The sequence below is a fragment of the Apus apus genome, unplaced genomic scaffold (assembly GCF_020740795.1).
Source record: "Apus apus isolate bApuApu2 unplaced genomic scaffold, bApuApu2.pri.cur manual_scaffold_95_ctg1, whole genome shotgun sequence".
In the NCBI taxonomy this organism is placed as follows: domain Eukaryota; kingdom Metazoa; phylum Chordata; class Aves; order Apodiformes; family Apodidae; genus Apus; species Apus apus.
This window is the reverse complement of record NW_026248891.1, coordinates 2,315-13,650: the sequence shown is the minus strand read 5'-3', so window position 1 is coordinate 13,650 and position 11,336 is coordinate 2,315. Positions and strand designations below refer to the sequence as shown.

Sequence of the window (11,336 nt, the reverse complement as noted above, 5' to 3'; positions counted from 1 at the left end):
CTCTGGATTATTGGTGTCTTGCTTTGGGGTCTTCTGGTCTGAGGGAATGAGGAGGAACTGGAGAGGGTCCAGAGGAGATCTGCCTGGATGGAGTTTGGAGAGGCTGAAGGTGGTGGGTCTTCTTCAGCCTGGTGAAGTGGAGGCTGAGGGCACCACAGTAGTAGCCTGTACCTGCCTGAAGGCTGGTTCCAGAGATGATGGAGCTTTTCTTGGTAGTGGGAAGAGTAAGAAACCCCCACAAAGTGCAGCTTGGAAGGCTCAGAATGGAGGTGAGACAAAAGGAATTTCACTCCAAACTGTTCAGGTTGGAAATGACCCTTGGGATCACTGAGTCCAACCATCATCCCTGCTCTAGAAAGTTCACCCAGAGGGAGTCTGGATCATCCCCTGGTTTGTGTTTCAAGGAACAGCCAGTGAGAGCAGAGACACATCAGTGACGGTGCAGAAATGCCAGGGTGAGAGCTGGGTGGGACAGCAAGAAGGGGCTCAACAGCCTGAAGGGAAGGAGCTGCAGGCATGGACAGTGTGGGACAGCCTGCATGGAGGTGGCCAAGGGCTCTGGCAAGATGGAAAGGCTCAACAGGACACAGGGCTTTGTCCCCTGGGCTGCATCTGTTGCCTTGGTCACTGCAGTCAGTGGTGAGATGGAACTTTATTTGGAGGCATCAGAATCTGCCTTCCCAGGACCTGGGCTCAGGGCTTGGCCTTTCTGCTCCATCCAACAAAGCAAAGGGTTTCTCAGCAGGACAGGCACCTGCCCAGGGCCTTTGCCTCCCTGCACTCATGGCCTCCCATGATCTGCTCTAGCGAGGCCCTGGGGAGGCTTTGTCAGGCTCAGTGGGACCCATTCATACTTTAGGGTTCCTTGTTTTTTTTCTTCTTAGAATTCTGGAGAAGTTTCTTCATTCTTCTCTCAGAGGTTCACGTGATGAGCCTCAAATGCCCTAACAAGCTGCTTATCTTTTTGTGCTTTCCTTCAAGTCTTTGAGCTCTCTGGAGCTGTTCCCCAGTGTAGTTAAGGATGAAGATTTCAAAGTGCACCTAACATAAAAGATATTTTAATTTCAAGGGAATATATCATTACTTTTCAGTTTGGAGAAGAGGTTTTTGAAGCATTCTCTGAGTGATAATGATCCAGGGGTTCTCCTCAGGAGGTCTGGGCCAGCAGGAGAAGCAGTTCCTTGAGGTCTGGCACTGGATGGACACCCTTGCTCCTCACCCCCCCAACCCCATCTCTTCCCTCACTGTCCCCCTGGCACTTGCATCACTGTTCCTCACGTCAGACTTCTCCCCTGCTCCCTGCAGCTGGATGGTTCAGCTCCTTTGCACCACCTCTCTCCTGTTTTCCTTAGACAACTGCCTGCACAGGCACTGCAGGAGCCAAGGGAAGTGTGATCAAGTTTCATCAAGAGCAATGTGCTCTCCTCCACCAGGTGTTTGGTACAAGCCTCCTCTAATGAGGTCACCTTTTAATACAGGATAATCTTATCAGTAATTCTTTGGGTTTTTACAGGAGAGAAACTGGACAATAATGCAAAGGGCCTTTGTTGGTGCAGTCTGATGGAAAGGTGACTTGAGATTTCATGGAGTCATGCAATATCCCATTGGAAGGGACCTCAAGAGTCCTGTGGTCCAACCTTTCATGCCAGCAGCATAGTCTGGACAAGATGGCCCAGCACCCTGTCCTGCCAGACCTTCAAAGTGTCCAGTATTGGGGAATTACCCACATGCATTAGGAGGGTCACTCCAATGACTGATGCTTCTCATCTAGGACAATTAACCTTTTGCATCCAATCTAAATCTCGCCAGTAGTAACTGGCACCCATCACCCCTCGTCCTTTCCCTGTGTCCTGGTTTAAGCCAGAATGAAGCCAATTTTCCATTTACTGATTTTTTTTTTTTTTTCCCCTTCAGTAAGCTTTCCTTTAACTGCTCACAGAGCCTTCCAACTAAGCCTGACAACAGTGGAATGTTTCTCCAGCTGCTGGGGCTTCAAGGTGGCACCTTCACTCTGCCGGCTCAGACGCTACAGGGAGATCTCTGACCCCCCCGGAGGAGGCTGAGTGAGACAGACAGCAAAACTGGCCAGAGATCTTCCATTCCAGAGAGCTACGTGAGCTCAGGGGAAGCACAGAGATCACACAAGACAACTTCCTTCCTGCTTCTTCTTCCCTTCTCCTCCACCCATGGCCGGCGTCCGGGGAGGACTCCGTCCCTCCCTCCCCGTGGACCCCCAGGCTCCAGCTCTCCTGACCCTCATCACTCTCCACTTTCTCCAGCAGCCCTTTGGGATTTCTCAGGACTGTTCCAGCTCAGGAGATGCTGTGGGAGTTGCTGGGGTGGGGGGAGGTGAGAGGCTTTTGCACATACCTTAACACATTGATATATAACTTTATATAATTGTATGCATTTTCTTATATCATGAGTGTTGAATTAAAGCTGTGTAGTTTAGTTTTCAATCCAGCCAAGTCTCTCTCTTTATCTCTCTCTCCTTCCCTACCTGAGTGGGAGGGAATCGAGAGCCTTCTTGTCAAACCTGAGTCAAATGGTGACAATCAGGAATCGTGTGACCAGCAGAAGCAGAGATGTCATTCTCCCCCTGTACACGGCACTGGGGAGGCCTCACCTTGAGTCCTGTGTCCAGTTCTGGGCCCCTCACTTCAAGAAGGATCTTGAGGTGCTGGAACAGGTCCCGAGGAGAGCAACAAGGCTGGTGAAAGGACTAGAGGGAAAGTCTTATAGGGATGGGCTGAGGGAGCTGGGGTTGTTTAGCCTGGAGAAGAGGAGACTCAGTGGGGACCTTCTCACTCTCTTCAAGTCCCTGAAGGGAGGTTGTACTCAGGTGGGGCTGGGCTCTTTTTCCAGGCAACCAGCAACAAGACAAGAGGGCCTGGCCTCAAGCTGCTCCAGGGCAGGTTTAGGTTGGATATTAGGAGGCACTTCCTCATGGAGAGGGTGATTAGACATTGGAATGGACTGCCCAGGGAAGTGGTGGAGGCTGAGTGAGCAGCCATGGGGCTGTTCCTTTGTTGTCCTGTTGAGCCCAAACCACGACAACTCCCCATTCCATGTAGCAGGGACTCCACGATTGCCCCATTGTGCTTTCTCCAAGGAAGGTTTTAGGTCCTTCTTTTGCCCTCTAACTTGGTAGGGAACCAACACCAAAAGGCATCTTTTTGTTTTAGTTGCTTGGGTCTTAGACAGACAAATCAGTGCAAATAACCTCATTGATTAGATAGAAAAGGAGCATAGCTCCTTATTTACACTGTTGTTGGGTCACACTAGTGAGGGAGGTAATGATGCAGAAGTGAGTGTCCATATTTCTCTGTGGAGGATATTATCACAAGTAAACAATCAAGAAAATAAAAAGTCCAGCCAGAAAGAATGACAACAACAAAAGTTAAAAAGAAAAGCAGGGCCTGTAATGAGTTCTGTTATGAGTCAAATGTTGAAGAAGATGGACACACTAGAACTTCTGGAAAACCTTTGGTAATCAGTTTCCACACTGCTTCCTTCAACTCCTTGTTCCTCAGGCTGTAGATGAGGGGGTTCATTGCTGGAGGCACCACTGAGTACAGAACTGCCACCACCAGGTCCAGGGATGGGGAGGAGATGGAGGGGGGCTTCAGGCAGGCAAACATGGCAGTGCCCAAAAAAAGGGAGACGACGGCCAGGTGAGGGAGGCAGGTGGAAAAGGCTTTGTGCCTTCCCTGCTGAGAGGGGATCCTCAGCACGGCCCTGAAGATCTGCACATAGGACACCACCATGAAGACAAAACACCCAGAAAAGACAAAAGCACTAAACACAAGAAGTTGATATTCCCTGAGGTAGGAGTGTGAGCAGGAGAGCTTGAGGATCTGAGGAAGTTCACAGAAGAACTGGTCCACAGCATTGCCCTTGCAGATTGGTATTGAAAATGTACTGGCTGTGTGCAGCAAAGTATAGATAAACCCAGAGGCCCAGGCAGCTGCTGCCATGTGGACACAAGCTCTGCTGCCCAGGAGGGTCCCGTAGTGCAGGGGTCTGCAGATGGCCACGTAGCGGTCATAGCACATGATGGTGAGGAGATAATACTCTGCTGAAATGAAAAAGACAAATAGAAAAACCTGTGCAGCACATCCTGAGTAGGAGATGGCCCTGGTGTCCCAGAGGGAATTGGCCATGGCTTTGGGGAGGGTGGTGGAGATGCAGCCCAGGTCGAGGAGGGAGAGGTTGAGCAGGAAGAAGTACATGGGGGTGTGGAGGTGGTGGTCCCAGGTGATGGTGGTGATGATGAGGCCGTTGCCCAGGAGGGCAGCCAGGTAGATGCCCAGGAAGAGCCAGAAGTGCAGGAGCTGCAGCTCCCGCCTGTCTGCGAATGCCAGGAGGAGGAACTGGCTGATGGAGCTGCTGTTGGACATCTCCTCTCTCTGGGTATGCTTATCTATTCAGAAGGAACAGGCAGTACAGAGTGAGGCCAGACCTCTCCGAGCAAAACATCTTGCAGCTCTCGTAGCCACCCCACACTCTGACTCTCTTTTCAGGAAACCTTCCTGCAGCTCCCTCACTTCAGCTCCAGGGCTTCCTGGCTGAGGAACCTGTTGGGAGCAAAAAATCTGTGATGAGCTCCCAAGGAGTCTTTTTCTGCATCAAAGAAGAAAAGACAGGGTGAAATTAGGGCAAAATTCAGAGGCAAAGGGACTATCCCTTAGTGCAGAGTGAGGACAGCCACTGTGTCCATCAGTTCTGCTCTCAGCATCTGCACCTCTTTCAGATGGGGGACAATCACAACTCGGTCTCCATCAGATGAAGAGGTGGGGACTCATCACCCCCACCCAAATCATCACCCCCCCCACCCCAAGGAAAAGGAGGAGAAGAACAAGGGCAGCAGGGGCAGGAGGGGAACATGCCAAAGTGCTGCTGCTGAGAGAGCTGGGACAGGGACACAAAGTCAGAGACTCGAACATTTCTGCTCTGGGGTGCTGGGGTGTCTGTGAAGGGAACTCAGGACTAAGTCCCCGTGATATGTAGGGGTGGGAGTTCTACAGAGTGGGAGAGGAGAGCAGGGAGTTGCTCTTGGGAAGGCATCAGCTCTGCAGGGATGGCAGGAAGGTGTCCAGATCCCCCTTCCCATGACTTGCAGGCAGCAGCTCCCTCTCCATCCCTGTCCATGCCTCTGTTGCTTGGAGCTACCTCTGCCTGGAGCTACTTCTGTTCCTTCTTGTGCCCTCCTCAGCAGTGATCACAGAGCCCATCTCCCCCTCTGTCTGCTCAGCTCTGCCTTGAAAGCACTGCTTGCAGCAGGGACCTGCCCAGGGATATCTCTGGGTGTGCAGGAGCTCAGGAGGAACTCAGACAAGACCCAGTTACAACTAGAGTCTCGGTACCTTCTGCAGAGAAGAGAAGTAAAACCTCATCTCTCCTTGTCCACCCAGCCCACCAAGAGTGGAGAACTCATAGCACAGACTCCTTTTCTTCCTGCTAACTGCTGCCTCTCTCTGCTGCTTCAAAGAGACACTCTGTAAATGTCCTGGGGGTGATCTGGAGCTGTGAGCAGTCCTGACCCACACTGCACCCTCTCCAAAGCAGAAGGTCCCATCCTTGCCCTGTCAGGGGTCACTCCTTCCATCTTCAGTTTCTCCCCACAGCACCGTGGGGAGCTCTCCAGGCTGGCTGAGAGCTGCCCCTGGCAGGCAGCACAGTCCCTGCCCCAGCACACAGCCCCTCAGCTGCAAGACCTGCTCCTGAAGGACAGCCCTGGGCACTCCTGCCCGCACATCCACCTGAACAGCTACCCTAAATTCTGCAAATAGATCCTCCTTCCAACTCCCCCCATCTTCCAGATCCCATAAACTGTGGCTGTGCCAGCTTGAGGAGATGCCTCCAGGAACTGTACCCACCTTGCCCTGCACCCACAGACTCACCGTGCCAAGGGCTGCACAGATGTCTCCTCTGAGCTCTCACTCACCCCCAGTCCTGACCACCTTTAAGCTCTCTCTGCCTTGCTTATCTCCCTCAGACGCCCTGGCAGTGCCCTTCTCCCTGCTGGGCCAAGCAGAGGAGCTGCTCCTGGGCAGAGCTGTCTCTCTGCAGCACTGCCCACTTGCCAGCAGCTCCCTCCATCCCAGGAGCCCAGCTCAGAACCTTAATGAGCCCTCTGGTGGCTTTGCTGCTGAGCCCATGAAGCTGAGACAGGGAGAGGAAGCTGATGAAACCTCTGCAGAAGTCAGAGCCCAACTGCAAAGTTTCTGTCAGTGCTGATGGGTCCCAGTGAGGGACAGGAGTGAGGAAGCGTCCCCAGGGTGTGGGTAGAGCAGGAAAGAGGAGGCAGGGATGGCAGGTGGGGAAGAGGAAGGTGAAGGTGGCTCTGGGGCTGAGGAACCCTGGGTGTGTTTCATGACTGCAAAAGGCCCAGCCCTGTCCCCCTTCACCAAAGGTGCCAGCCCTGACCCCCAGCCCCTGGGAAGGGAGATCCTGTCCCTCACTCACCCCTCAGAGCTCTCCCTGGGGCACTGGGATGTGGAGCTGTGTAATGCCCAGGGCAGGACCAGGGCACGACACTTCTGCCTGCTCCCTCAGCCCCCTTGGGTGGGTCCATCTGGCCCCAGAGCCTTGTGTGTGTCCAAGTGGTGCAGCAGGTCACTGACCATCTCCTCTGGGATGATGGGGGCTCCATTCTGCTCCCCATCCCTGCCTTCCAGCTCAGGGGGCTGCGTACCCAGTGAACAACTGGTCCTGCTGCTAAAGACTGAGGCAAAGAAGGCATGAAGCACCTCAGCCTTCTCCTCCTCCCTGGTCACTGATCCCCTCACATCCAATAAAGGACAGACATTCTCCTCAGCCCTATTTTTGTTCTTAATCTATTTGTGGCAGCATTTCTTGTCATCTTTGGCAGCTGCAGCCTGGTTGATTTCAAGTTGGTCTTTGGCCCTTCTGATTTTCGTCCTGCACATCCTCACAGCATCTTTCTGCCCCCCCTCATTGTCCTGCCCCTTTGTCCCAGGCCCATAAACTCTCCTTTTTGCCCTGAATTGACACCAGGTCTGTCCATTCAGTCAGGCTGGGCTGCTTCCCACTGCCTTCACTTTCTGCTCAGGGGCCCTGCCTGCTCCTCTGCATTTCAGACTTCCTTCCTGCAGCCTTTTTGAAGAAGGGTAGAGAGGAGGACCCTGGGAACTAGTGACCTCTCAGCCTCCCTTCTGTGCCTGGGAAGAGCATGGAACAGATCCTCCTGGAAGCTGTGCCAAGGCCCATGGAGGACAGGGAGCTGATTGGAGACAGCCAGCCTGGCTTCAGCAAGGGCAAGTCCTGCCTGGCCAACCTGGGGGCTTTCTGGGGTTCAGTGACTACATCAGTGGACAAGGGAAGAGCTACAGGCCTTGGACACAATCCCCCAGAACATCCTTCTCTCTAAATTGGAGAGAGATGGATTGGATGGGTGGAGAGTGCACGGGATGAGGAACTGGTTGGGTGGTCAGATCCAGAGGGTAGTGGTCAATGGCTCAGTGTGGTCAGTACACCAGAGGGATGGGATGCCATCCAGCTGGACCCGGACAAGCTCCAGAAATGGGCTCATCTTAACATCACAGTGTTCAAGACGTCCCAGTGCACCTGGGTCTATTCAGCCACTGGTATCAATAGAGGCTGGGGATGAAGGGTCTGAGAACACCCACAAGATGAAAGGTCTGGGCGTACTTCCTGATGGATGAAAAGCTGGAGATGAGCAGGCAATGCTTGCTGGCAGCCCAGAAAGCCAACTGTGTCCTGGGCTGCATCACCAGCAGCGTGACCAGCTGGTCAAGGAGGGGATTGTCCTCCTCTGCTCTTCTCTGGTGAAACCCCTCCAGCAATGCTGGGTCCAGCTCTGCAGCCCTCAGCACAGGAAGGACATGGAGCTGTTGGAGTGAGTCCAGAGGAGGCCACAGCAATGATCAGAGGGCTAGAGCACCTCTGCTCTGCAGACAGGCTGAGAGAGTTGGGGTGTTCAGCTTTGAGAAGAGAAGGCTCCAGGGAGACCCTTGCTGGCCCATCTACCAGCTGTGCTCAGAAGTTCTCTCCAGACACCCCAGAATCCACCTGGACAGTTTGCACCCTGCTGTGTTCCCCTTCCAGAGAATGCCAGGGCCATGAATGTCCCACCACACCTTGGCAGCTCCTCCATCAGTGCCACAAAGCTCAGGCTCCAGCTGCTCCTGGCTGTGCTCACAACCTACTGACTGATTCCCAGCAGGTCCCCAAGCACTGATCACACCCCCTGGCCAACTTGCCCCTGGCTCTGCACTGAGCATGACATCTTGTGGTGTGGAGCATCCCTGTGGGCAGTGTGGGTCAGCTGTGCTGGCTCTGTCTCCCCATCTCCTGGTAGAGCAGCAGTTTTCAAGTCAGGGCAGTGTGAGAAACTGCACCAGTCCTTGGCTTCATCTCTCATGGCCAAGCCCATTTTTTTTCCCAAAAAAATTTGCATCCTTTTTGTCCCATTTCCCCCCTAACTTCCCCAAAAACAATCTGTGAGACTTTCACAATTGCACTGGAGTGATTCCTGGCCTCCCCAAGGCTCAGAGTGAGTTCAAAGGAGGCCACAAGGATGATCTGAGGGCTGGAGAATGTCTGCCATGGAGACCAGCCAAGAGACGTGGGGTTGTTCAACCTGGAGAAGACTCCAGAAGGACCTTGGAGCACCTTCCAGTGGGCTACAGGAAAGCTGGAGAGGGACTTTTTCCAAAGCCATGAGGTGACAGGATAAGAAGAGATTAGTTTCAAGCTGAAAAAAGGGAGATTTTGATTAGACATTAGGAAGAAATTATTTCCTGTGAGGATGGTGAGACACTGGTCCAGGTTGCCCAAAGAAGCTGTTGCTGCCCCAAGCCTGGAATTGTTCAAGACAGGTGTGATGGGGCTTGGAGAAACCTGATCTCCAAGGTCCCTTCCACCTGGTCTATGACTCTATGAAATGGAGCTCAGTGGCAAACTAGCAGTAAGTTTTCCAGCCAGTGGTGATAACACTTGAATGTTATAGGTCCTCCTGAGACACCAAGGTCACTTTGCTCAGTGTCACTGTTTGACTCAGGTTCAAGAACAAGACTCTCGACCCCCTTCCCCTGCCACCCAAGTAGGGAGGGAGAGAGAGGAAAAGAGAGAGACTGGGCTGGATTGAAAACTCAACTACACAGCTTGAATTCAACATCAATGATAAAAGAAAGATACACAATTACATACAAATATGTTCAGAGATGGGCAAAAGCCTCTCGCCTCCCCCACCCCAGCAACTCCCCCAGCATCTCCTGAGCTGGAACAGTCCCATAAAATCCCAGAACTGCTGGAGAAAGCAGAGAGTGATGAGGGTCAGGAGAGCTGGAGCCTGGGGGTCCACGGGGAGGGAGGGACGGAGTCCTCCCCGGACGCCAGCCACAGGTGGAGGAGAAGGGGAGAAGAATCAGGAAGGAAGTTGTCTTGTGTGATCTCTGTGCTTCCCCTGAGCTCACGTAGCTCTCTGGAATGGAAGATCTCTGGCCAGTTTTGCTGTCTGTCTCACTCAGCCTCCTCCGGGGGAGTCAGAGATCTCCCTGCAGCGTCTGAGCCGGCAGAGTGAAGGTGCCACCTTGAAGCCCCAGCAGCTGGAGAAACATTGCACTGTTGTCAGTGCTGGTTGGAACACTCTGCTGCTAGTTAAACGAACGCTTCCTGAAGGGGAAAACAAATAAAAACTCAATAAAATGAAAATTGGCTTCATCCTGGCTCAAACCAGGACAGCCAGAGATGCTGGTATTGACAGAGCACTTGGGAGTAAGATGGGAACTCCCAGCCTGTGGAGCCAACTTCTTTCAGCTGTGAGGCAGAGATACCCCCACAAGGGTGACATCGACTGGCGCCGAAGCAGAACAGCCACTCTTGAGAGAGACATCACGTGTCTGAGAGAACTGGCTGTGCCAGAGGTGATCTATGACAAAGATGGACTTACAAACCCTGATGACGTTGAGTGTGACACACAGATGTTCCGGAGGTTTGCTCAGGCTGTACCAGCAGCACGTGCCCAGATGTTCTCCTTCATGGGATGCTTTGAAGATTACGCAAGACCAACTGTGCGTGAGGTGGCTTTCAAAGCACGACAGTGTGGAGACATGATCTCTGATCCCCATCAGTTCCACACCTCAGCCATGGAAAAAATGACTGACAGAAAGGATAAGATGCCAAACAGATGGGGAGGTAAACTCCAGAATCTCCCTAGAGACACCTGGTCACGTGTTGCAGCCATTAAGAAGAGACGTCCTGCTACGAGACAGCAGCGAGAGAGACGGGACCCACTGCGACACCACCTGTGGGGGCTCTTGAGAAATTATTTTAAAGAGGACATGAGAGTCTGGGACAAAAAACCCACTGATATTCTCCAGTTACGTGTGCAGGAGCTACTAAACAGAACAAAGGCAGGAGATGGTTCTTCCAAGAAGAAGGCTGCACCAGTCATCACCCAGGATGGTGCATCAACCCCTAATGCTCAACCTTAGAGGTGTCCTGCCTCCAGCCAGGGGGAGGAGAGCGACAGCCGAGTTTCCTGGACTGTAGAGTCACCTTTCTCCTGCCCATCATGCAACCCATGTGACTTGGAGGAAATGGACTGCTTTAATCACCTGTCATGATCTGCCTCCTTTTTGGAGTGAATTTAACTTCTCGGACCTGCCGAGAGGTCCGCACGCAGCGCTCGCCTCTCACAGAGGAGCAGGGAACTCGGGCACTGACTCTTTGGGTGAGACTCTTGTTCAATGCTCACTAGTGTTTCCAGTAACAGCAGCCAATCCCCAATTAGAATTTACGAATACACTTTTTACACTGGTTTATTGAGGGGAAAAAATAAAACAATTTGGGGCAGGAGACTCAAAGAGGGTAATTGAAAGTAAAATATCTTTAAAATATCTTTGAAACACCAAATATCAAGAACTTACATATGCTCTAACACTTATATATATAGGTAAACCTTATTTACACACCCAGATTAATTATCTATGAGTGGAAGAGGAAGGAGGGATACGCCCGATGCTTGTCCCGTACAGGGTTGCGGTTTGTGTGCAGGTGAGACAGGAGCACCTTAGGGAAAGACTTATACCCAGAATACAATCCCTTACTTTGTTCCTGAGATGCTCTAGGTACTTTTATAGTAGCTGCGGGTGACTTCCCCTGCAACCTGGTCTTAGAACCACGGGTGGCAGGAAGAAGTCTCACCGCACGTGCTCAGCAGCTGGCAGGAACAGCAGGCAGGCTGGCAGGGACCTCAGGCAGGGTGGCAGGGACCTCAGGCAGGCTGGCAGGACAGCAGACAGGCTGGCAGGAACCTCAGGCAGGTCGGTAGCTGGGACTGCAAAAGC

The 11,336-nt window shown here is 52.6% G+C and overlaps 1 protein-coding gene across 1 annotated transcript; it reads right to left on the bottom strand.

Annotated features, from left to right (window-relative positions):
• Positions 1-3,434: 3,434 nt before the first annotated feature.
• On the bottom strand, positions 3,435-4,412 carry LOC127396376 (olfactory receptor 14C36-like). The gene has a single exon (XM_051643982.1). The coding sequence runs from the start codon at positions 4,398-4,400 to the stop codon at positions 3,435-3,437; it is 966 nt and encodes a 321-aa protein (XP_051499942.1). The 5' UTR covers positions 4,401-4,412.
• Between the last annotated feature and the right edge of the window lie 6,924 nt (positions 4,413-11,336).